The 22,988-nt window shown below is 49.3% G+C and overlaps 1 protein-coding gene across 1 annotated transcript in view; it reads left to right on the top strand.

Moving 5' to 3' along the window:
• Positions 1 to 22,057, top strand: part of VSX2 (visual system homeobox 2) — a 23,937-nt gene extending 1,880 nt beyond the window's left edge. The window contains exons 3-5 of the mRNA XM_010583996.1: positions 2,836 to 2,959; positions 20,422 to 20,602; positions 21,678 to 22,057. Of these exons, the coding sequence (XP_010582298.1) occupies positions 2,836 to 2,959; positions 20,422 to 20,602; positions 21,678 to 22,009 (637 nt within the window). The 3' untranslated portion in view covers positions 22,010 to 22,057. The remainder of the gene's footprint in view (positions 1 to 2,835; positions 2,960 to 20,421; positions 20,603 to 21,677) is intronic.
• The last annotated feature ends 931 nt before the right edge of the window (positions 22,058 to 22,988 follow it).

Here is a 22,988-nt window from a genome sequence, read left to right on the forward strand (position 1 = left end):
CCCCCCCCCCCCCCGGGGCCCGGGCAGCGCAGGCCCCCCCCGCCCCGGCGGCCCCGCCCCGCTCCGGCCCGGAGCGAAATACCCCTCCCGGCAGCGGCCGCCGGAGAGCCCCGGCGCCCTTGCGGCTTCTCCCCCGGGCCCTTTCCTTTTTTCCTTCTCCCTGTCCAAAATCGGATTTGGGGACTTTAGGGAGAGAGGGGATTGGCCACAGGTGTCATTTTATTTAATTTTTCTGGCTCCGGATCCAGCTATGCCGAGCCGCAAGCCTGAGCAGCCTGTGAGCGTTTGGGTGGGATGTGGATCACCAGTGTTCAGGGGGAAAAAAAAATCATCAACCTCTCCGAAATCATCAAAAACGTCCCCTGCTTTGCACATAGCCATCTTAATATTGGCTGTCAGCAAGAGAGAATTTCTATCAATGATTTAAATATTGTATTACCTGTACATAAATGTTTTGCCAATAGATTAAATAGTTGGGAATCAGCCACAGCCTGCAGAAAAGCTGAAGAAGGCTGGAGAATTGGTTAAAGAAATGGAGATCCACTTTGGGAGATCCGGAGGGGATTTGGTTTCCCCTCGGGAACGGTCAGGGTAATAGACCTTGCCTGACTTCTCCCACAGTTAAAATGGAGTTGGATAGTCTGCGCCTTATAAACAGAAACGAAAAATCCCGTGCTGGGTTCTGGCATTGCTGTGGCTGGAGAGTCAGGACAAAGGAAGGCCAGACACCATCCACAGAGGGTGATTTAGGAATAATTAAATCAATCTGCCACGATGCAGGAAGGGTGGATTAAAAGATGCCCCAGTGAAAGCTTAGCAGGATGCGGGGTGGAAGGAGACCGACTATCCCAGGAGACGTCCTGCTATGCGTGCAACAGGAGGCTTGGTCTGGAGGGCTCATCCCAAAGCCGGGATCCCTCGCCAGGCAAATTCTCCCAGTTTGGGTGCTCTGGAGTAAATACGGGTTCGTTTTCTTTGTGGACTGGACAGGGCTAGGTGAAGACACAGCAGGGGCTGGTGTCCAGGTCATGGTCTGGATGGGAGAGAGGAAACAAAATTCAGATTTGTTTTATTTTCAGTTCTAGACAGAAACAGACCTGCAACGTTTAGCTGTAGTTGTATATTCTGTACTAAATGGTTAAGACCTCTAGTTGTACCAAGAAAGGGCTGGGAGATGACAAGCCAATAGTCTGCAAATAGCTGCAGAATAGAAGCACCAAAAGGGATGGTGGATTGTGTATTGCAAAAGGGACAGGGGCTACCCAGGGATGAGAGCTAAAAGGGGAAAACTTCAGCTGAATGTCAGGCAAAACCCTCCCGCCAGTGAGCCTTGCTGGGCTTCGGCATTCTTGTCGGGAGGGTGGAGGGGAATTCTTGAAATCTAAACGGGATCAAAATTGCAATAATTTTTCCTGGGGTCCCAGAGAGAGAAAAATACATGAGTTAATGTGTGTCTGTTGTCCCTAGAGTTCACAGATTTGTCAGAGCTGAAGGAAAAACTGTTTGAAAAGTGAATGGATTTAGGAGTGAATTTAAAGAAGGGGTTTTGATTGCAGGCAGGTCCCTTGCATTTGCATGCTGCTTTTGTTAGTAATGTTATCGATCTGGTGGAATCCTTTCGAGTCTGAATAGCGGAGGATATTTCTGAGATTTTCTGTTTATGCTCTCTGGAATGGCAGGTCTTTTCTGAAATTTGGATTTTTTTAGAAAAAGATTTTTTTTTCCTTTTTCCTTCCCCCTTCTGGGAGCTACATGCTTCTTAGTTGGATAGTATATTTATACATTTACCTTGAACAAATGCCGCAATTCGTTGATTGGGGTTTTTTTGCCATTGGAGTGTGTTAGTTTTTATAAAAAATTGCATTTTGTGTGTGTGTGTGGGGGCCGTTGGAGGGTGGGAGTTTTAACCCTCGGGGGAGTGGAAGTGGTCCGAGACCTCTCATCCATCCCCTGGAGAAGGGCTTTCATCCGTCTCGGCTTTCCAGCTGCTGATTTTTCAATCTGGTTGTCCCGAGCTGAGAACTGGCTGCGCAGAGGCAGGTTGGGCTGCTGCCCGCCCAGGGCGGTCCAGGAGGATTTCCAGAGGATAATGGGGTAATGCAAACTGGCAGGGAGCAGCTAATGGGATATCGGAGTGGAAGCAACCAGGGTAAAGGCAGAGGAAGGGAGCTGGCACTGGCTCTCGTGGGGAAGGACTGGTGAAAAGCAGCAGGGAGCAGAATGGTTAAAACCTTTGGAGGATTCAGCCGAGGATGGAGGATCGGGGCTCCAGGGGAGGATTATTTACTCGTGGAGATTGAAGAGGCTAAGGACCAGCAGCTGGAGAAGGGCTCAGCACCCCTCCAGACTGGGTGCTGAGGGGATGCTGCTTTATCTCAGCGTGACTATCAAAGGGTTAAGAAACCTCTGGATGCGAGAGGAGGAGGGGGAGGTGGTTTTAAGCCAGGCCAGGGGTGGGTGCGCTGTTGTAGGGGGGGTGAGGGATAAGGACACCCCCACGATCCTTACAAGAGGCAGCAGAGTCCGAGATGTGAGAACAGTTGCCATCGCTGCTGGTTGCGGGTGCTCACTGCTGGGGAGGGACCGTCTCCAGAGGCAAGTCCCTGAAAGGGAAGGTGATTTGTAACTGTTTAAAGCGCTGTCTTCTGGCATTTTCTGGTTCTCCTTTCACCCTGGCACCTGACCTTTTGTGCACAGAAGCACAGGAGATGAGGGAAAGCTGTGCCTTAGCAGGTTACCCAGGTTTCTCTAGCTTCTGTGTCCATTTCTCTGACTCTTCATCATCTTTGCTGCTGCTTCTTCTGTTTTTTGATCAAAGAGTTTTACTTCCCTCAGGACAATCTTCACATCCTACCAACTGGAGGAGCTGGAAAAGGCCTTCAATGAGGCCCACTATCCTGACGTATATGCTAGAGAGATGTTGGCCATGAAAACAGAGTTGCCAGAAGACAGGATACAGGTAATCATATCTCTCAGAACCCCTTATCCTGCTCCTCTCAGCCACGTTCATCCCTCCCTGAAGAAAAGGTAGCGGCATGGGAAGGCTGACATTGCTCTGAATAAACCTCCCCAGGCTGTCCACTCCCCTGCTCTCGATGGGCAGGCAGCCAGATCAGCTGTTCCTGGCAGATTTGTATTTGGTGTTTGTATGTCGATGTGTGCTGTACATGGTGTGTGGTACTGGTGATTCGGGGGGCATGTAACAGAGGGAATCCTAAATCATTGAAGGGAAACTGGTGTGCAAGGAAAGACCACAGCGTTTTGAGATCTTAGTGGTATAGGCAAGAAGAGAGCCTCCTGGAGACCGGGTCTGGGTGGGCAGTGTGGGAGGGAGAGAGCTCATCTCTGCTCTTTTGGGCACAGGAGGATGCACAGGGATGTCGTAGGCAGCTAGTACCGCTGTGGTTAGGACCGCAGCATGGGAATGATGGGTGAGTCCCAGTGAGGTGTTTGTACCATCTCTGCACATTCACTGCATTTGCCTCCTCGAGTGAAGCTTCCCTGAAAGTTTCTGGGGATAATTTTTTGTTAATGATTTTTAATGTTTGGGGTTTAATTGCATGCCAATCCTGTCGTGCCACTGTGAGGAGGTAGAATGAGGCTGTGTGGGGTATCGCCACTGTGTGGTGAATCCTCCGGCGGTAAGAGCAGCCTGAGCCACAGGGCTGTGCCAGCACCAGCCTTTGGTGTGCATGGCAGCCAGTATGCAAGCAATCGTTACAGCCCAAAAAGCCGGAGAAGACTTAGAGTGGCTGTGTACAGCGTGGGAGGCACAGATGTGCCTGGACAGATCAAACATGACATTCACAAGGGTGGACTCCAGCAGCTTCTGGTGCCTCTCTCCTCCCCATGCCCCGCTCCCATCAGGTTGCTGCACGAGGCACAGGGCTGTAATCGCCAAGCCTTGAACCCATTTTTGCTGGTGCAGGTGATGTTTCTTGGCTGGCTGGGCATTAAACTGGCCTGGTCCCCTGCACAGTGGCAGTGGCTGACCTCTGTGCCTGGTGCATAGCAGTTTCTACAAGAGGCATTGGCCTGACTGCCACATGGTGTTGGGAGGGTCCTGGTTTCCCTGGTTCCTCCTTCTGCTCAGTCCCTCCTGCGTGCCCAGCACCCGCTGATCTGTTCCTTCAGCCTGTGTTCTTTTTTTACTAAAGAGACTGCCCAGGAGGCTGCTCCCTCTTGGGTTTGGAAGGTAGCTCAGAGGGCATTTAGCAAGATAACGTGGATGCTGGAAGCTGCTGAGGCAAGACCCTGTGCAGGGACGGGGATATCCTCCCAAACAAAAGGGCAGCCCTTTTTCCCTCAGTCCTGAGCCACCCTCACCACCCTCATTCTTGTGCTCAATCAAGAGTGACTTTTTATAAAAGAAAGTTGGCCTTCTTATCCTGTTGTGCTGGCAGGGCTCCTGCTGACCTAACAGCTTGTAGATAGCCTGCATGCTGACAGGATTTCCACTGATCTTCAGAAATAATGGCCCATCATCTGAAATCCTACCTGACGCATTAGGATTTTGCTCTGAGCAACAGGCCCTGATGCTTTGCCTCTAGAGAGTGAGATGGATGGAAGGTCACTTCTCCACTTGTGACCCTGTAGGACATCAAGTCAAGAGAGGAGAGAGCTGTTGGGAGTTTAGTGTTGCCTGCACCCACCGACTGATGCTGGGCTGGGAAGAAGATCCTTTGATTTCCCATAAAGGGCCTTTTCAAGGAAGAGGTTCATCTAGTGGCACAGTATATGTTGAACTGCAGAGTCACCATTTCTCTGGCCAGAGCTGAGGGCCTTCACTACACATGAGGCGGAGGAGATGTTGTGGCAGACAGCACAGAGCTGGACACTGCATGTACTGCTTCAGCATCTGGAGCATCCTTCTAGTGCTGAGTCTCAGTGTTTTATCTGATTTGGGAGTGAAATAGTGGCTAACAAGTCTTAGCTGTCACTGACTTGCTGCCAGCATGTCATTCTGCAGCTGGCTAAGGAACAACTGTCTACTCTTCCGTACTGCAGAATTTTTAAACCTAGGAGTGCTCCTTACTGTGACCCTTCTGCCCTAGAGATCAGGTTAAACTTGGACAGCAGAAGCACTCCATGGTGTGACTGTTCTGAATATCAGGTGTTGCTAATGGCACATGTATTCCAGGAGAAAGTGTTTGTGAGTAACACTTTTGCTTATCCTGAAAGGGGAAATGATGAAAACCAGCAGAATTTCTGTGGTGTCTGTTGTGTGTGAGCATGAGCACCCTGCCAGGGTGAGCATCAAGGTCACGTAGGAGTCTTGAGCACCACTGATCTTTCCAGTGGGTCAGCACCCGCTTGTCCCTTACCACATCTTCTATGAAGTTTCCTTGTACATACTTTTTTGTGTGTCACAAGCTGTGACAAGATGATTCCCAGCCTTGGTCATGCTTCTTGATATTTCACCTCATGTTCCTTTTCAACTTCAGCCCCTTTTGTATGACCCTAATTCTTTCTCCCTTGTTATGATGTTCACACTTTTTAAATAAATCTAAGCTATTTCTTCTGGCTGTCACTTCTGGTTTTCTTCATCGCTTAAGCAAGCTGTGAAGATCTTTTCTTAAATCATTCTTCATAAATCACATGCTAGTCTCTTAATCATGTGGTTGTTCTTCTGTGAAGCCCATCCTGCCTGTCAGTCTTCCTGGAGATAAGGGACCACATGCCTACAGCTGCACACTGGCTGTGTTCACACCAGTTCAGCTGGACTTCTGAGTCCTTGCAGAAACAGCCTTGGATTAGCACTGGTCTACTTGCCTTCATATTTGTTTCTTTCTATTTATCTAATTCAGTCACTTCAGGTTTTTTTAGACAGATTTTTTTTATCCTCAGGATTTTCCCTTCAGTGTTCTGGGTTTCGTATGGCACTTTATTAACTTTGGCTGACAAGCATAATACAGCCCAACCTGCTCTGGCACTGGCAAGAAGTGGATGTTAAAGAAGAGTATGAAAGCAGGGCATCTGTCTAGTGATACTTACTGAGTACTTTGACAGCCTCCTGGGATTTTGAACACATGTAAATATCTTAATATCCCTCAGCAAGACATTCTGCAGCAGAACTGCACAAGTGAAGTAAATCTTGCTTTGAATCTATTAGCATCATTTAATGCCCCTTGAAAAAGACAGCTGACAATTAATCTTTATTCCCGTCTTCATAATAATTTCACATAATTGTATTTTTTTTTCCTTGCATGAGTTTCTATCTGCTCAAGGGAGCTCTATATTTTTACATTTTCATTGTAGCTTGCAGTTCCTCCCATTGTTCAATATTGTTCTCTCCCTCTTGTAGGTCATTAATGAAAGTGTTTTCTAAGATTGTTGTGAGCATCACATACTGTGGACTTTCACAGCATTTCATGTGCGTTCCCACTGGATCCACACCTAAGAGTGATATCTACCCCTTATTTTCATTCATGGAATTATTTCTCAGGAGGTAGTAGTCAAAGAGAAAGTAAATCACCTATGAAATTCAATATGAAAGTGAAATTCAAAGAGTACAATTGAGAGAATGATATATAGGAACTGCTTGCATGTAAAACCTTCAGCAGAACACTACAAATAGCCATCAGAGGCCAAGAAAGTTATTGGTTTGAGAGAACACTGAATTCAGGAAAAAATATTCAAATCCTCCATTTAAAGAGAAGATGAACGAGTATTTTTTTTTCAAGGCAGCACTCTTTCACATTGCATGCATCTTCCTTCCGTATTGAGCTGGCTGCTCCTGGAAGGAACATGAGCATCCTCCCGTTGGGCAACGTGGGAAAAGAATTTAATGTTCCTAGTGAGACACTTTGCACAAGTCAGACCAGATGTCACTGTGGCCATTTGGCAAGATACTTGAAAAAGACTACGTTAAGTAATGTATTTGAAAGAATATTCAGAAGAGTTGAAGTGCTGCTATTACAATAAACCCAGACTGTTCTGTAAAATCCAGGTGAGGTAAGTAGATTCCTGTGGGGAAGTATATCCTTAATAGACAACTTGAAGTACTCAAAATGGCCTCAAGCTGACAAGTATTCTGACACCTGGCTTAAATCAGTGTGTTTCTCGTAACATATACTCTTAGGTGTAATGTGTAGATTTTAGATAAATTATACCTATTGAATTTATTAGTATGTGACAGTTCCAGGCTTTAAAGACCCAGTATCTACAATATTAAAGCTCAGTAACAGTTTGATTTGGGATTATTGAAATGACTGTGTATGTTTGTCATTACAGTACAAACAAATCGATTAGTCAGTTCAGTATTTTCAAAAAATAAGATCCTGACTGCCATTGTGGGGACACTAGATTCACCTTTTAAGGGAACTAATAAATTAAAAAAGAGAATAAAAGTGCTAAAAATTGTCAGTTCTTGTTGTTAAATGATTGTATGGTAATTACATGGATGAAGAATTTTGGGACAAATAAAATTGCTTATGTAAGCAAAAGGAACCCCAAGGAGATGCTGGTGCTGTATGTGAGGAGTGGGGATAGTCTGTGTATCCAGCAAGCTTTGTCAGGCAGCTAAGAGGTACATTTTGGCTAAAACCAAAACAAAGCCAACTAAAAGTCTAATTGAATATGTATTGGTTTAGCTGCTATCAGATTAACACATTTCAGTAACACTGTGTGGCCAGTTTAGGAGTTGAATGGGGATGGAGGAATTGGGAGGGGTGGTCACTTGGAGGGAAGCATTTGTACCAAGATTATTTTTCCAGAACGAGATGCTTACCTTGCTTCAGTTTTGCATAAATGTTCTGTATTTAGAGGTGAACGTAATTTGGAAAGCCCTGAGGAACCTGTATTGCACTGAGCAGGAGCTCAGGAGTGAACCTGCAGCGTCCCCTCAGGAACCATGATAGAAAGTATGAAGGAAAAAATTGGCTTTATGCAGCTTTAGCAGCCCTGGCTTCTCCCCTTCCTGTCAGCTTTTCTTGCTTGCTGCAGAGTGAATTGTAGTCCTAATCCCATGGTGTAAGTGTGGAATGGGGATGATTGCTCCATGCAGTTGCTGATCTTTCCTGAACCTGTGCCTGGAATGGCCGCCAAGGGATTTCTTAGTGCTGCAGAAAGTAGTGGTGGTGTTGGTTTTTCTAAGCTTATGCTTGTCACTATTACTCTCAATAAGAAGCGAGGACCTGTCTATTCTAGCTAAAACTTTGGGTGACTCTCACGCTTGGGAGAAAGGGCAGCATGAGGCACAGTGCCAGTGACTTCCCACCTGTATCTCTATACAGCATGTTTGGGGAGATCATGTTGCTGGAGGGAAGTTACCAGAGTGATTAGTGTGGTTGGAGGTAGATTACCAAGGTGATGGAGAAGCTGAAAGTGTTGCTGCTGTCTGAGCCAACCATTTCAATATCTTAATTTTTTTTAAGAACCCTGCAAGCCCTGCAAGAAGTTAATCATGAAATAGAGCTGAGCAGCTAATGCTGGCTACCTTTGCCAATAATTCCTGAGCACTGGGGCAAGCCACAGCAGTATGATACCAGATAAGTGTCATTAACTTCCCCTATGCTTTTAGAAATGTAGGAAGTGTACAAGTGAGAGTAATAAAACTAATCAAACTTACTGGCTTGATGAGAATATTGTTATGAGTGTTTCTCATGGCGTATGGTGCATCTCTGCCTCCATGTCTTTAATTGGTATGTGAGGAGTTCATCCACTTTGCTGCCTCTTCAATAACGTGCTTGTTTAGTTGATCTAAATTCATATTAATTTCCATTTTTCAATTAAGAGTTATTTAATTTGGCCCTTTCTGTAATGGAGTGTTTTCATTACCCTTTATCTATGGCCTGTTTTCAGTCCATGTGCTAGAACTTTGTTTACAAGTTAATTACCAGAGCTGCAGACAGAGGGGCTGGGTGATGGGCAAGAGCTGGGGCCCCGGCAAGCCTTCCCAAAGGGATTACTGTCTGAAAAGTCTTACACTGCACGCCTTTGGACAGAGGAAAAAAATGTGGCAGGAGACAGGAAGGAAAATGGAGGGCCGGGAACATCCCTTCAGCTTACTGTGAAGTGGGGACTCTCCTGCTCCTTGCTAGATCATGCAGGTTACCTGCCCAGCTTGTGGGATTTACCCTGCTACAGCTGGGGCTGTAGGTGCAGTTTAAAAGGTGTTTTTTAGTGCAGAGATGGAGGTATAGAGTTATGAATATTTTGTATACCCAGGTACTGCTTTATCCCTCTGTGTTCAGTCCCTGAGTTGCTTCAGCCACTGACCAATTTTCTAAATGGGACAGGAAGACGAATAAAACCAAACTTGACTGTCCTTGCCTTCTGCTCTGTTTCTTGCACGATGTTTGTGGCTGTCACAGCATGTCCCCATGAGGGACAGTGTGGTTTTGGTGTGTTCCTCCACAGTATCGGGAGGGAAATGGGGCTTTGCAGTGACAGCTCCTTCCTTTGTTCTCTCCATGGTTTGGGGAGACCATCACTGAGGGTCAGATACCTTCAAGTGTTGGGGCATTCAAGCTCCCCATGAGAGGAAAGACAGGCAGGCAACAAAATAATGCCATAGCCCACTGCTGGGGAGTGCCTTGTCAAGGACTTTCCCCATTGTGGCCAGTACAATGAGGAATGGCTCTGCAGGCTTAATGCCAGGCTGTGACAACTCAGACTGTCTTCCCCTCATTTATCCCCCTGTTTTCTTAACAACAGTAGTTTAAGGGTAGCACTTCTCTGAGTTAGCCTAGGCACTGTGGTTCCTTGATCACTTAAGCTCTTCTGGAAATGCTACCCTAAATCTGCGTGCTGGGAACACTTGCATTCACTCCTTCTTTTAATGATGAACTTTCTTTTCTCTCCCCTGATACTGCTGCAGTTTTCTACAGCTGATTTTTTAAAAAATAATTGGGCAGCCCAGCAAGTTCAATAGTTAATTCCCCTCCAGCCTTAGGATGCCTGACAGAGGGACCAGCTGAGTGTTGTGTGTTTAGGTTTTCCTTTAATGACCCTTTATCATAAAGTTTTCCTCCTTTCCTGATTTTGAATAGAGATTTTTTTAACAGTTCAATAACACAGGCACTTTAGAGACACGGTTAATTTACTCTCCCCTTTATTTCTTAATGGATCTATTTTTCTCTGTACTGTTTATCTTTTACCCTGATAGATCTCAATAAGTTCTTCTCATTCTCTGGCAGCACGAACCTCCTCTGCCTTTTCATTGTCCTTCTTTGTGGGTGTTCTGTGAGCCAGGTTTTGCACAGGCCTCTGCAGAAATATAAAATAATACTACCATCTCCCTCATGCACCAAGCTGTTGAGAAGTCTAGTCCTCAACAGACTTACAGATGACCCTGATCTCCCTACATGCGAGGCTGGCAGGTCCTTCTGTGGAGCAGAAAAGAGAAACTGAGCTGGAAAACAAACTGTTGCTACAATATCCTACAGCAAAGGTGGCTTCCAGAGACCACCTTCGTCAGAGGCTGTGAGAAAGCATTAGGCACTCTTCTGTCTACTCTGAGCAGCACAGCCCTAAGAGCAGCAACAGATGTTCAGTTTAGCACCTGCCTGGTGTGAGAAGCACGGTTTTCTCCCCACTTTCTGTTTCAGTGGGTTTCTGTTAGGCTCCTGACTGTCTGAGCAAAGGCAGAGCTGAAACTTTGGCTGGTAGTTCTTAGAGCTTTCAGCTGCAGCTTTCTCTCCAAACTCATAGCAAGAGAATGCAAGTGAAGCATTGCTTATACCTGGTCACCTTCCTGTGACTTGTATAAGGGCCCATGGCACGCATGGTGCGTATTCATAAACATGGGGATTATGTCCCCTTCGTGGTCTGGAAGTAACCTACTGACACTCCTGCCCGGCTGTTGGAGCCGACCTGCTACAATGTGAATAAGCAGCAGCACTTTGCAGGCTGGGTTAGCCCATACCAGTGGTGTTCAGCCAGGCTGCCCACCCATGCCTCTGGGAAGCTCTGGCTCACCTGCAGCTGTGGGGTCTGCAGGGTATGCCACTGGGGGAAATACCTTCTCATCCATGCTACCCTTTCCTCTCTAAAGGCACTGCTTGGCTCACCCAGGGGGAGGCTGAACTGTGAGTGTTGTTGGGAAACAAACCCTTGGAAGGATCTAGCCAACCCATCCATGTAAATGTACATGATGAGTATGTGTGCTGGTCACTCCTCTTAGCCAGACGTGCCAGCAATGTCCATTCCAAGATAATTTGTTTTATGTCCATCAGGTATTTCTGTTATCTCTAGGTCCCTTCGCATCTTTGGCTTCACTGCCATCTTTCCAACTCAGAGTCTCCCATGACTGTCACTACAGCACCCCACCATTTGTTAGTTGATTGGATCAACTTGTTGAACTTACATGATGACCATGACTGAGATCAAGGCTTCAGTGGCTAAGTGACAACTGAGAGAGGGTCCCTGCCTGGGAGATCTTAGCTTGGGTGGGCTAAGCATACAGGATACCTGGGAATGTCCTGGTGAGCTCAGATGTGCTGCCCTGGTGCGAGCAGCATCCACGAGCATGTTTTGTGTCACCAGATCTGCAGGTCACACCATTAGCTGTGCTGTGCACTAGCCCGAGCTGACAATGTTGGCTGCAGGCGTCAGTGGCACAGCAGCAGCCAGTGCCTGGAGCATGAGTCTTCTGCAGCTGTAAGGTGTCGTATGAAAACTCCTGGAGTCATGAATTAACCAAAGAAGGTTAAGGGTACAGAGAGCTGAGGAACATTTAGAGCCAGGAGTGGACACATGGAAGGAGTACAGTGCTGAAGGGCCACCCCAGTGCAGCCAACATAACTGCCAGTCCTGACCTCTTGGGTGGTGGTCAGAGGACAGACTGCTATTCTGGCCTGCTCTTTGGCTCTGGTGGTCCTCCTCCTTCCCCAGATTCAAGAGAGCCCAGTGAAGGATTTGCTGAGGTTGGGTGATTAGATACCTCTTACTGCATGAGTCAAGGAATTGGAAACACTGTCCTTACCATGTATCTTCCTAAGGGAAGATTGTAAAGGACTGCAACTTTCTCCTTTTGATGCTCAGTCCAAGCTGCTGCATGGAAACTTCCTACAACATGTTACAACATTTTACAATACATAATACATTTACGTAGATATCTTCCAGCTAATGCTTCAATGCACCAAGAGTTCCCGTGCATTGGTGAGCCTGCACTGTAGCCTTCAAGGGGGACTTTGCGGGCTGTCCCCACGCACCCAGGGATGGGCTTGAGCCTTGTCTTGGGAAATGGTGGGCACCAGGTAGTGCTGCAGACACCATCTCCTGCTGGGGCACAGCCTCTGGCTCCTGCGTTTTTTTGTGGAGAAGGCAGGAGTGCACCTTTGTCCTTCGCTCTGTGTGTACTGATAAACGAAAGGGCAACATGCAGCTGCTTCTGGCATGCAAGGGACAGCCCCAGAGCACAGGCAACGCTCCACAGCCTTTGAGGAAGGCTGGCATCCTAAGCTCTGATTTTGATGCCCATTGAAAGGTATCATGAAGGGGATGTTACATTTCTCCTCTGACTGCCCTGACTCACCTTACTTTAACATGAAGGTGGTAATATGGTGTGTCCCCGCTTGTTCACAGAGTGCATTGCATATGGATGTTTATGAAGACCTATGCTAAGGTTTCCTCTGTGCCAGAGGACCTGCAGAACAGTGTTAGAGAGGGAAAAGGAGGCAAAATGAAGTTATACAGGCAGGATAGCAGCTTGGTTAATGGAGCCAGGCATTGTGAGCACTCAAAGGATGGATGTGCAGTATCACCCTTTGTGATGATGGCAAATGTCTCCCTGGGTTTGTGTGGACTAGGATGATGGGAACAATCTTGCCAGCTTTTCTGTGACTATCATGCACCCACAACCCTGATGTTTTTCCTGTTTTTCAATCAGCATGTTAGGAAAAGAGGAATTTGGGTGTTTATCTGCCATGTCCCAGCATCTGGCAGCCTAATGGGGCTGTAGCTCCAGCTGAGCTGCTGGTCAGCTGGCATCATGGTCTGACCATGATGAAGTCAATGTCTCAGGGATGCATTTGCTGTGCAGATGTGTTGCACAGATCAACTGTGTGCTGAACCACCAATCTCGCTATACCTATCATGCACGTCGTGTGCACACTTGTTTTATTTTGGGAAGATGGGAGCCCTGCACCTGATGAAGTTCTCCACTTTTTGAAGGTAACAACAAGTGAGAAAACATGTCACCACATGAGGCGGCAAGGCCAGGTGAAAACCCCAGATTGGCCAAGGGGACAGAGTTTAAGACATGCTCCCTGGTCGAGAGGGGTTTTACAGCTTTGGCTACGTAAGTCAGATAAATTGCAACAAGTAGCTGTACTTGGCTCACATAGTGCTTTTAAGAGCAGGATCCAGAGGCAGGCCTCACTTGCAGGATGGGTGGCATGGTAATAGCATGTACATTTTTGCTGGGTGCCATATTGAGCCCGTATTCAAAGTATCCCCTGTGCTAGTTTAGCTTAGAGGAGACCCAGGCTTGGATGAACCATCATGTCTTTGCTTGAGAGGGATGAGTACCATCTCACAGCTCATCTCGGTACGCCTGGTTGGACCTGTTAGCTGAGTAGGTCAGACATGACTCCAGCTATTACCAGGAAGGGCTCTTGCCATGCTGTGTATGAGAATTGCTCTTTCTAATGTGAGCTCAGAAAGCTCTTTCCCAGTGTTCAGTAAGAGGAGGGATGATGAGTCCTGCGATCAGCCATGCAGCCCATGTGCAATCTTTACTGCTCTCATTTAACTTCATACCCACTTTACACCAGCCATAGAAAGTGATGCCACTATAAATGGTGCCAATAATTTTGACATTACATTTGAAAAGACAGCAATAAACCATTTCCAGGCATACACAAGTGGTGCAGTCTCTACCAGCAGCCTGGGGACAGGAAGCTTTCCTGGGGTGATTGCTACAGAGGAGGTGTTTGGGGAAGCCCCAGGACCTGGTCAGACCTTACACTCCTGTGGCAATTCATTATAAAGCTCCAGGGCCCCTGAGTGCAGATGAGGACATGCTCCAAGGAAGATATGAGGCTTTTCTTTGCAGTGCTAACATCCTCAGACTGAACCCAGCCAGGGCCACTGGCCCTGTCCCATACTAAGATGAGGACATTGCTATTTTTTCAGAGGAGGTTTTTGTTTTGACTGCTCTCATTGTAGAGTCTTGGGTTGGGAAGGAAGAAGGTAGAAAGGCAGATGTGTGGTTGTAAGGAGGAACTGAATGTTGAGACCGCAGCAGGGCCCTGGGCATGGAGGTGAGCTGGAGGTGTTCTCTGGTCTGCAGCTGGACCCACCAAAGGGCTTCAACTAGGGAAGTGGCAGGTATGCCACTGGGCATGATTTTAGGAGCAGCGTTCTGCTGTGAGAGGGATAGCAGGTTTTTCTAGTCCAGGACAGGGCAAACCAGTATGCAGGCAGAGGTGTGAAGAGCTTGCACTGAGAAACAGAGCTTCTCTGTGCCAGTGCTTTGCTGTGCATACAGTGAGGTGACAGGATCTGTCCAGAGCAGTGCGGTGTGGAAAGGAACATAAGCAACTACAGCATGTTGGTGTAGATGCCTGGATGTTTCCCATGGCAGTAAATGCCACAGAGGGAAGTGATCTGGTAGATGAATGTGAGAAGTTCAGCTTCTGCACAGTTCAGCCCGAGATGGCTGGATCCCTGGGAGAAGAGTGTGGTGCTGGATGGACATGAGTGTGTCGGGTCAGAAAGCCATTAGCACCATCACATCAGGTGGGACCATGACAGCAGATTACAACCCAAGGCAGTGTCACAGGAGAAGTCCAGAAAGCTCCCAGGCTGCCTGGCTGGGCAGCACAGGGTTTCTCTGCTGTGTTCTCACTTGAAGAGCTCAGTATCAGAAATGGCTTCTTTGCAGGGATCATACAGAGTGACAGTTCAGCTCCCTGAAGCTGAAGGTTTGCACCACGGGAATTGTCAGAGAGCAAAGAAGATATGCCTGTTAGTCCATGGGCAGGGGAGATAGTCTCAGTGTTGCTGCTGAGTGGACTTGGGATTTTGTCCCTTGCCTTAGTTGCTGGTTTGCCAACAGCCATGTGCAAAGGCATGTGCTGGTGAGGCATGTGCTGGTGTGTCTATGTGTCTGTGCATGTGTGGACGTGCATTTGCTTGTGGCCATCTAGTGGACATTTCAGCATGCACTGCTTTGGGCTGGGACCATCTTGTGCTCCATAAAGCTTGTTACTTGAAAGGCCCCTGTTGAAATGCTATGTCAAAGGCAGTATGTGAGATTTAGTGAAGCAAAAATTTCCCATTATCTAGCTTGGAATCTTCCTTTAAGAGATGAGGAATGCTTGGGCAGGGAAAATAACATTTTTTTATTAGAAAGACAAAAAAGGCCACTACCAATTCTCCTGTCTGTGTGCCCCAGCTTGGAAAGTAGCAGCCGAGAAAATGAGTGTAACCAGTGAAAATTTTAGGTTGAAACAATACAGAAACAATACACAGTAACACCCTAGATGCCTTGAAAGAGCCCTTTGCTAATTCAGATTCCTGGCTCATGGCCAACCTCGGGGAGATTTCTCTCTTTAGCAGACCATGTTTCAGGAGCTGATTAGGTAAACAAACTAACTAATATGATGAATGCGGATAACAAGGACACATTGAGTCTCACATCCCTTTGCAAAATGAGAGATTCCTCCTACTACAATTTGCTCTTCTGCATCATCAATAATCCGAAGAAGTATCGGTCATCATTTGTGATTCAGAGGAGGAAACTGGCAAGAATAACCTTGCCAGTCTTGACTCCAAAACACTGCAACCTTGTGGTCGAGCACAGTGCCTCAACTTTTACTGGTTTGGGCAGCAGGCACTGAGGGTGAGAATTAGACGATGATTAAGGTTAGAAACATCCCCATTTATAAGGCTTTGCAATACTGATTTTGGTGAGGGAGCCTCAGAAGAACAGGCATATGGAACGAGGATCCAGGAGATGGCACTGAAGGTGCTGGCATTTGCTGCTATCTTGGTTCATAGGCTGTGGCTGCTCTTGGAGGAGCCAGTGTCAATGTGATGTGCCCAGTGGGGTTAGAGTGTGATGCTCAGCTCTGACCAAATGATAGGGATTGAGTTGATGGGCAGATCCTCTCTGAGCAAGTGTTATGTTACCACCCTCTATTTGCCTGCTGCATATTGAGAGCAGGTTTTGCAAGGTGACAGGTTTTGGTCTTGCAGCTTTTCTATGCCTAGAGGACCAAAACCCATGGTTATAGAAGAGCCTGCAGTTTCTGCAGGCTGTGCAGGCATACCCGACTTGCAGCATGCAGTGTGCAGTGAGCATCATCTTATGCTGCTGCCAGTGGATGGAGGGTGTCTGGCAGCCTTGTCAGAGGCATGCTTTGGCTGCTGCCCCCAGCTCGGCCATGGCAGTGACCACCACAGATCCAGCCCTTGGTATGCCAAGGGTGGCACTTGTAGAGCCTCAGGAGCAGACCAGGAGAGGGCTTTGGGCTGCTAAACAGCAAATATGCATGCATGGGCTGAACTTAGATGCTAACACATCTGGTGGATAGCAAGACAAACCTGTCCTCTTTACTCTGTTGTCCATTTTTTGAGGATAGGGTTCCTGGAACAAGCTTGTGTGATAATAAAAAGCTGTAGATCATCTTAAGATGTAGCACATTGGTCCGAAAGACACCTCTGTGCATCAGATTGTGATAGCTTTGCACAAACATCTGACGTGTTTTGGTCTAAAATTACTCGGGGGTTTTCACCACTGCTTGTGAAGTGTGGAAGCACAAACACAATCTTTTCATCGTACCCTGAGGGGCTGTGCAATGGAGAACCAGATGAAAGCAAGTGAGAAGGAAGGTGCATGGTACACAGCCACTTCAATAAATTATTTCACAAAGCTGAGCCGATCCACATAATGTGAAGGGGCAAGAGGAAACATGGACAAACCTAAACATTGCTTGAAGCAGACTGAATGTTACAGAGCCAGAGGAAGTTGTAGAGTAGATATCTCCAAGCAAAAACAACAAGCAGCCAAGGAAGACACGGAATACCATAACCACAAGTAAATGTAAGTGTAAGGGTGAAACCCTCTTCAGGAAAAATGAGGTGGCAATAATAAATAACTGCCTATTTGGAAGTTGTGGCCGATGTACCAACACCGCTGAAAATACCTCAGAATTACTAAAACTGGTGCGTAATTCAGCTCAGAATCAAAGCACAGGAAAATTTTGCTAACACGTCAAGAAATTTGAAGAAAGCAGTGAGATCTTCTCCCAGAAGAAAGTCCCACTGATGGAGCCATCTAAATGAGGGCAAAATCCTGAAAATGGACCATGGGGAATAATTCTGCTGATCTGAAATGGCATGGGGACTGCCAGTGCTGGAGCTCTTCCCTCCGTGCTCCTTGGGATGGGCTTGTGGCAGAGGTGCTGGGCTGGGGTCTGATCCCAGCGATATTCAGTACTGAGCACCATTGGTTTCACTCAACTTCATGCCTGAAATGAAGATACGGCTCCTGGTATTAAAGCAAGATGGTCAGTCCTCCTGATTTCTGTTCTGCTAGAAATTCTCAGATTTCAAACTTTCCTTTTTCCTAGTCAAAACTAAGAGGAAATTCCCATCAAATGACAAAAATTAGTTTGGGAAGTCTCAGAATGATCTTACTGAGGTGTTCCTGTCATTTTGATTTTCCCATTTGGCTTTAAAGCATAGATTTTGCATGTCTTAGGCAGCCGAGATTAAAATACAGCATTCAGAAGAAAGTCATAGATAATTTTGATTACACTTCCACTGGCCGGAAGCAGTTTTTCCTGTGCAATTGAATCAGCATTTTTTGATTGAAAATTTTCCACCAGCTCTAGTCAAAATTGGACTGCCAGCTGGCAAAGCTTCTGCTGGCTCTGGCATTTGCGTGGCCCTGCCACAGGAAAGGGGATGCTCCAAGGCAGCAGGTTTAGTGGCAGTGGGCAGCACTGGGGCAGGCTGAGACCTGGCCAGGGAGAAGGGCAGGGGAGCATGAGGCATGGGGGAAGATGTTTGGGGCATCAAAGCAGGAGCAAGGGGAAAGGGCGAGGTGGTGAAAGCATTAGTGAAGAGGCACCTGGATAAAAGAGGATTGAGGAGAGTTTAAAAAGTTGCCCACTTGGTACTTGATGGAAAAACCTATTCCTGGCTGAGATCCCAGGTGTGGCAACTGGTGACAAAACCATCTGTGCAGAGCCCAGCCCTGCAAGCCGCTCTGGGTACATGGAGAGGTATCACTGCAGCCCCAAACCAAGGCAGATTTGCAAGTGCCGGCCCTTGGGTTGTGCAGGAATTTCTCCCTGAAGCCAAGGGAGATAGAGGAGCTCTGCGGTGAGGGATGTAACTGTACTGGTTTATCCAGGGCAGAACAGGCAGGATCCCTCTCCTGACCCTGGTGGGTCAAGCTGCCCCCTCGCAGCATGGAGGTGTTGGGGGTGGCTGCCCTACCACCCTGGTCTGGTGGGTGAGAAGGAACCACAGGGGTTTGTGCTGAGGTTGGAGAGGGAGTGTGCCAGTCCCCTCTGGTCTGCCCACTGGGCTCTGGGGGTGGGAGGAGCGCATGGCCTGGAGTGAGAGACCTTGCCAGCATCCTGCTGACTGCACGACCACCGAGCAAACCCGTGTGTCACGCAGGCATGGAGGAGTAGGCAGAGAGAGGAAGCTGTATGCTCCTGAGGGTCCTTGCTCAGGCCCCGGTGCATTTGCAGCCATCCATGGTCCAGGGGTTACATGTCGGCAGTATGGAAGTGTAAATCAGACTGTTTATCATGCAGAGGAGGTGACATGTGGTGAAGCAGCCTGGCTGTAAAATCCCCTCTGACATGCACAGAGTGTCTTCTGCTGGGAGAAGCTGGGATCACAGCCACTGGGACCACCACCCCACCCACCCTGCAGAGCTGTCTGCGGGGCCATGCTGGCCAGGCTCCCAGAAGCAGCCAGGGTTGGCTGTCACCAGCACTAGCAAGCCACCTGCCTACCCTGCAGCTCTGTCCCCATAAGGTTTCAGTGCTGGGCAGTTCCCCTCTGCACAGGTGGAAGAGGTGAGCTTGCCTTGCCAGCTGAGAGCAGGATATCACTCTGCAGTATCAGTCTCGTGGTCCCTACAGCAGGCTGGGGGTGTGCCCCAGTCCCCCAGTGCTCCCCTCTGCAGCCTGAGCTCCCCCACGGCTATGGGTGTTGGGGACAAGAGAGGGTTAAGCTGTCAGCTCTGTAATGTTAAACAGGTGTCAAAGGCACCTCCATATATCTGCAGATTGAAATCAAATTCTTTGCAGTATAAAAAGATAAATTACCCAGGCGATTCCCGCCTCATCCCACTCATCAGGCCAGCGCCAGACGGCAAGCAATTTTTTTTTTTAATGTGCTAACGACCTAATCAAGCAATCAAGTCGGAGAAGATTGCGGAGTGACCCCGAGCATCCATCTGCCAGCGAGACCCCGCCATTCATTTCCATTCTGCCGTGTACTTTCCGGGAAAGGGAGGGGAAAAAAAAGAAAAGAAAAAAAAATCCTAAACAAATTAACACCCAATTTTCTGTGAGTCTAATTAGTTAAATGAGGAGGTGTTTGGGGTGTCCGTGGGGAGGGAGGGGCTGCCTCTCCGAGAGGGGCCTGGTAACTCCATGGCATTAATTAGCGCAGGTCAATGGCGTGGTTCCCTAGGGACCAGCTGCTTTAATTTCCCGTGATATTTCAGTGCCTGAGGCCCATCGATTCAAACTGAAATTAACTTATTTTTCAATCAGGCCTGGGCTGCCCCTGGGGCTGACTCTTCCTTTGCCTCCTTCTGAATAGACCTCGAGCAATTTTTCATCTAAAGCTGATGCCTCTGCTCGGCAGAAAGGGAGGGGAGCCGGGGAGGGAGGAGGACGAGGGAGACAAGAGGAATGGAAATCAGAGAGAGAGCGCTAATAGATTTCTGCGAGCATACCCCCCCATCGCCACCCGCCTCTCAGCTCGCTGCCCCCCAGGTCACAGCTCAGAGATTATTCTGCCAATTTTCTGAGAAGATGAGGGGCTTTTCAAACTGGGAATTCAGGGCGAAGCGCACAGATCAGCTTCCCCCTTCTCCCGCCTTTCCCGAGCATCCGCCCCCATCCCAGCCCTTCCTGCAGGCACCGCTGCCCACAGCCCCCTGCCGCAGCTCAGACACCCAGTAAATAATGAAAGAAAATCCCAGGCATGAGAGCCAAAAGCCGCTAGAAAAAGGCGCTGCGATGGCAAATTAATTACATCCTGCGGAGAGGTATGGGATCTGCTCTCAAGCTTGGCCCTTGCCGCTCCTGTAAGGGAGGGAGGGAGAGTTACCTGGTGGCTGCTGCATGGGGAAGAGGTCGCAGTGCTTTCGGGATGAGCATCCACGCATCTGCCTTCATCCCACTGCACGAGCGTATGTGTGTTCCCATGCGCGAAGGGGACCGACGCACCTTCTCTCCCCAAAAACCCCATGTCCTGCCTTGTCACCCGCCCCAGGTTTGGTTCCAGAACCGCCGAGCCAAATGGCGGAAGAGGGAGAAATGCTGGGGCAGGAGCAGCGTGATGGCTGAGTACGGGCTCTACGGTGCCATGGTGCGTCACTCCATCCCACTGCCCGAGTCTATCCTCAAGTCTGCCAAGGATGGCATCATGGAGTCCTGCGCTCCTTGGCTCCTGGGTAAGAGAGCAACCGCCTTCGTGAGGGATGGCAAGTGGGCTGAGATGAAGTGGGGGGATGCGAGGAAGAAACCGGAGCCATGTCAAAAACACAGGTGGAGGGCAGCAGGGTGAGGTCCCCCCACCCTGCCGCCCTCCGCCCCCCCGTCCCCCAACAGCCATTGTCAATAGGGTCTCACCACTCATCCCAAATCCCTGCTGGTCCTTGGATCCTGACCTGCAGTTTCTGGCTGGGGCAGGAATTTACCCCCCATGCTCAGGCTGGTGTTAGCGTTTGACTCCCATGGCATGAGCATCCCTCATGCCCAGCCCTGGAGCAGGGGTTCCCACCCTTGCCCAAGTCAGGAGGTCATCCTAGTCTGACTCTCCCAGCCCCATGATGCTGTGTGGGGTGCTGGGACCCCCAAATGTACTCTCCTTGCCCCAAATCCCAGGGGGAACACACTGCTGCCTCCTCCTGCTCTTGGTACCTGGGGGAGCTGCATTTCTGCCTGGTTTCGCTTGGTTTTCTGTGCAGACACGGAGGTGGCAGCTACCCTACCACACTCCTGCCCTTTGCTTCCCACTTTCTGACTTTTCAGGCTGGTTCTGCCCCAAAACTAGTGTCTGGCATCTTGATGACGGGCTGTCCTGTCCTTCTATCTGTGTGAAACTGCTAGAGGCAGAGGGGAGGGTTGTGTGAGGAGCAGGTTGATACAGAAATAGGCAATGGGGGATCTCCTTGCCCAGCCTTGGTGAAGCTCAGGCAACTGTGCTGCTGTCTGAGACTCTCATCCCCATGCGAGGACAAGTTAGCTTTAGGTTCACACAGAGAAATGAAGGGGAAAATAATTATAGACCTTTGGGGGCAGCCCTGAGGGGCCACGGATGCTGGGCTGCCCCAGCAGGCAGCTGCCTTGCCTGGGCTGCCCTCGCGCGGGGGCCAGAGCGAGCGGCTCGCCGTGACTGCTGCATGAAGCGAGGGTTTCTGCTTTTCCTTAATTCTGGCCTCTCTTTATCTTTGCTGTTTTCAGTTCAAGATGGCTTTCCCATGCCCAGGCGCTTTTCTAAACCCGAATACCAACAATTCTTTTTAGGGATGCACAAAAAGTCTCTGGAGGCAGCGGCTGAGGCGGGGAGGAAGACGGAGGTGGAGCGCCAGGCCCTGCCCAAGCTTGACAAGGGTGACAAGGAAGAGAGGGGCCAGGATCCCAAAACCACCATTTCCCAGGAGGAACTGAGAGAAAACAGCATTGCCGCCCTCAGGGCCAAAGCTCAGGAGCACAGCACCAAAGTCCTGGGGACCATCGCCGGGGACACCCCGGCCCCAGGCAGGAAGCCGGAGACAGGGGAGGAGGTGGCAGTGGCGGAGGATGAGAGACAGACGGAGAAGTTGAACTCGTCGCAGAAGGAGGAGAAGCTGATCTAGGGGGGGGAAGAGGTGGCGGAAGCCAGCCCCAACAGACACTGTGTCCTCTGGGGGACGCGTTCCCCCTTGGACTGCCAGGTCCCCACAGCCGCCCCTACCCAGGGAGCGGGGCCTTGGTCTCTGAGTTTGGGGCTACCTGGCAGGGGTGCACCCCACCTGCTCCCCTCGAGCATACCCCTGCCCCTCGCTCCTCTGCCCCGCCGGGCCTTCCTCACCCCCCCCCCTTCCTTTTGGGGGACCAGGAAGTGTCTCATCATCGTCGGCACCCGAGAGGACACCGAGGCTCTGGGTCCCTCCAGCCTCACGACCAGCTCTGGGGCTCTCTCCTCCTGCTCCAGCCCCAGACCCTATCTGCCATCTTGGAGCGAGCCTATCCCCTGCCGCCATGCCCCTCCTTGGTGCACGTCTCCCCCCAGTGCTGCCCAGGCCTCATCCCCTGGCACCCCGTCCCGCCATGCTCCAGGCAGACCCTCCACCTTCCCCTGGCCATCATCTCTGCCTCTGGCCCAGGCCACAGCAGGACAAGCCCGTGGCAGTGTTTGCATGAAATGGCGACTCTCTGTCCAGGGTGGTTTGCACCTTCCAGCCGTCTCTCCCTGCCCAGCACTGGGGTCTGCTGGGAAGGGGCTGCAGCTTTAGAGCGGTTGAGTTTTGCCTCCGTTTGGCAGGGAGAGGCAGGTTTAGCCAATGGGTGCGACACCCTGGTCCCACCTGGCACCTTGAGGTGACCCCAGCCCACGTTGCTGGCTCCCGCAGGGCTGGCCACCACAGACGGGTCTGACTCTGCCCCAAATGCCAAAGCCCTGCACCCCTGCGGAGGGGCCCAACAGTGAATTTATTTACTGAATACATTATTCCAGGTGAGACAACATCCGCCTAATGTATTTATTGAATTAAATTTGTCCAGCTCTCCCTCTGTGTGTTAAAGGGAATGACAGCCATGCACATCCACCCCGATACACCCTGTAACGTGTACATA

The sequence above is a fragment of the Haliaeetus leucocephalus genome, unplaced genomic scaffold (genome assembly GCF_000737465.1).
Source record: "Haliaeetus leucocephalus isolate CR32 unplaced genomic scaffold, Haliaeetus_leucocephalus-4.0 Scaffold932, whole genome shotgun sequence".
NCBI classification, from domain to species: Eukaryota; Metazoa; Chordata; class Aves; order Accipitriformes; family Accipitridae; genus Haliaeetus; species Haliaeetus leucocephalus.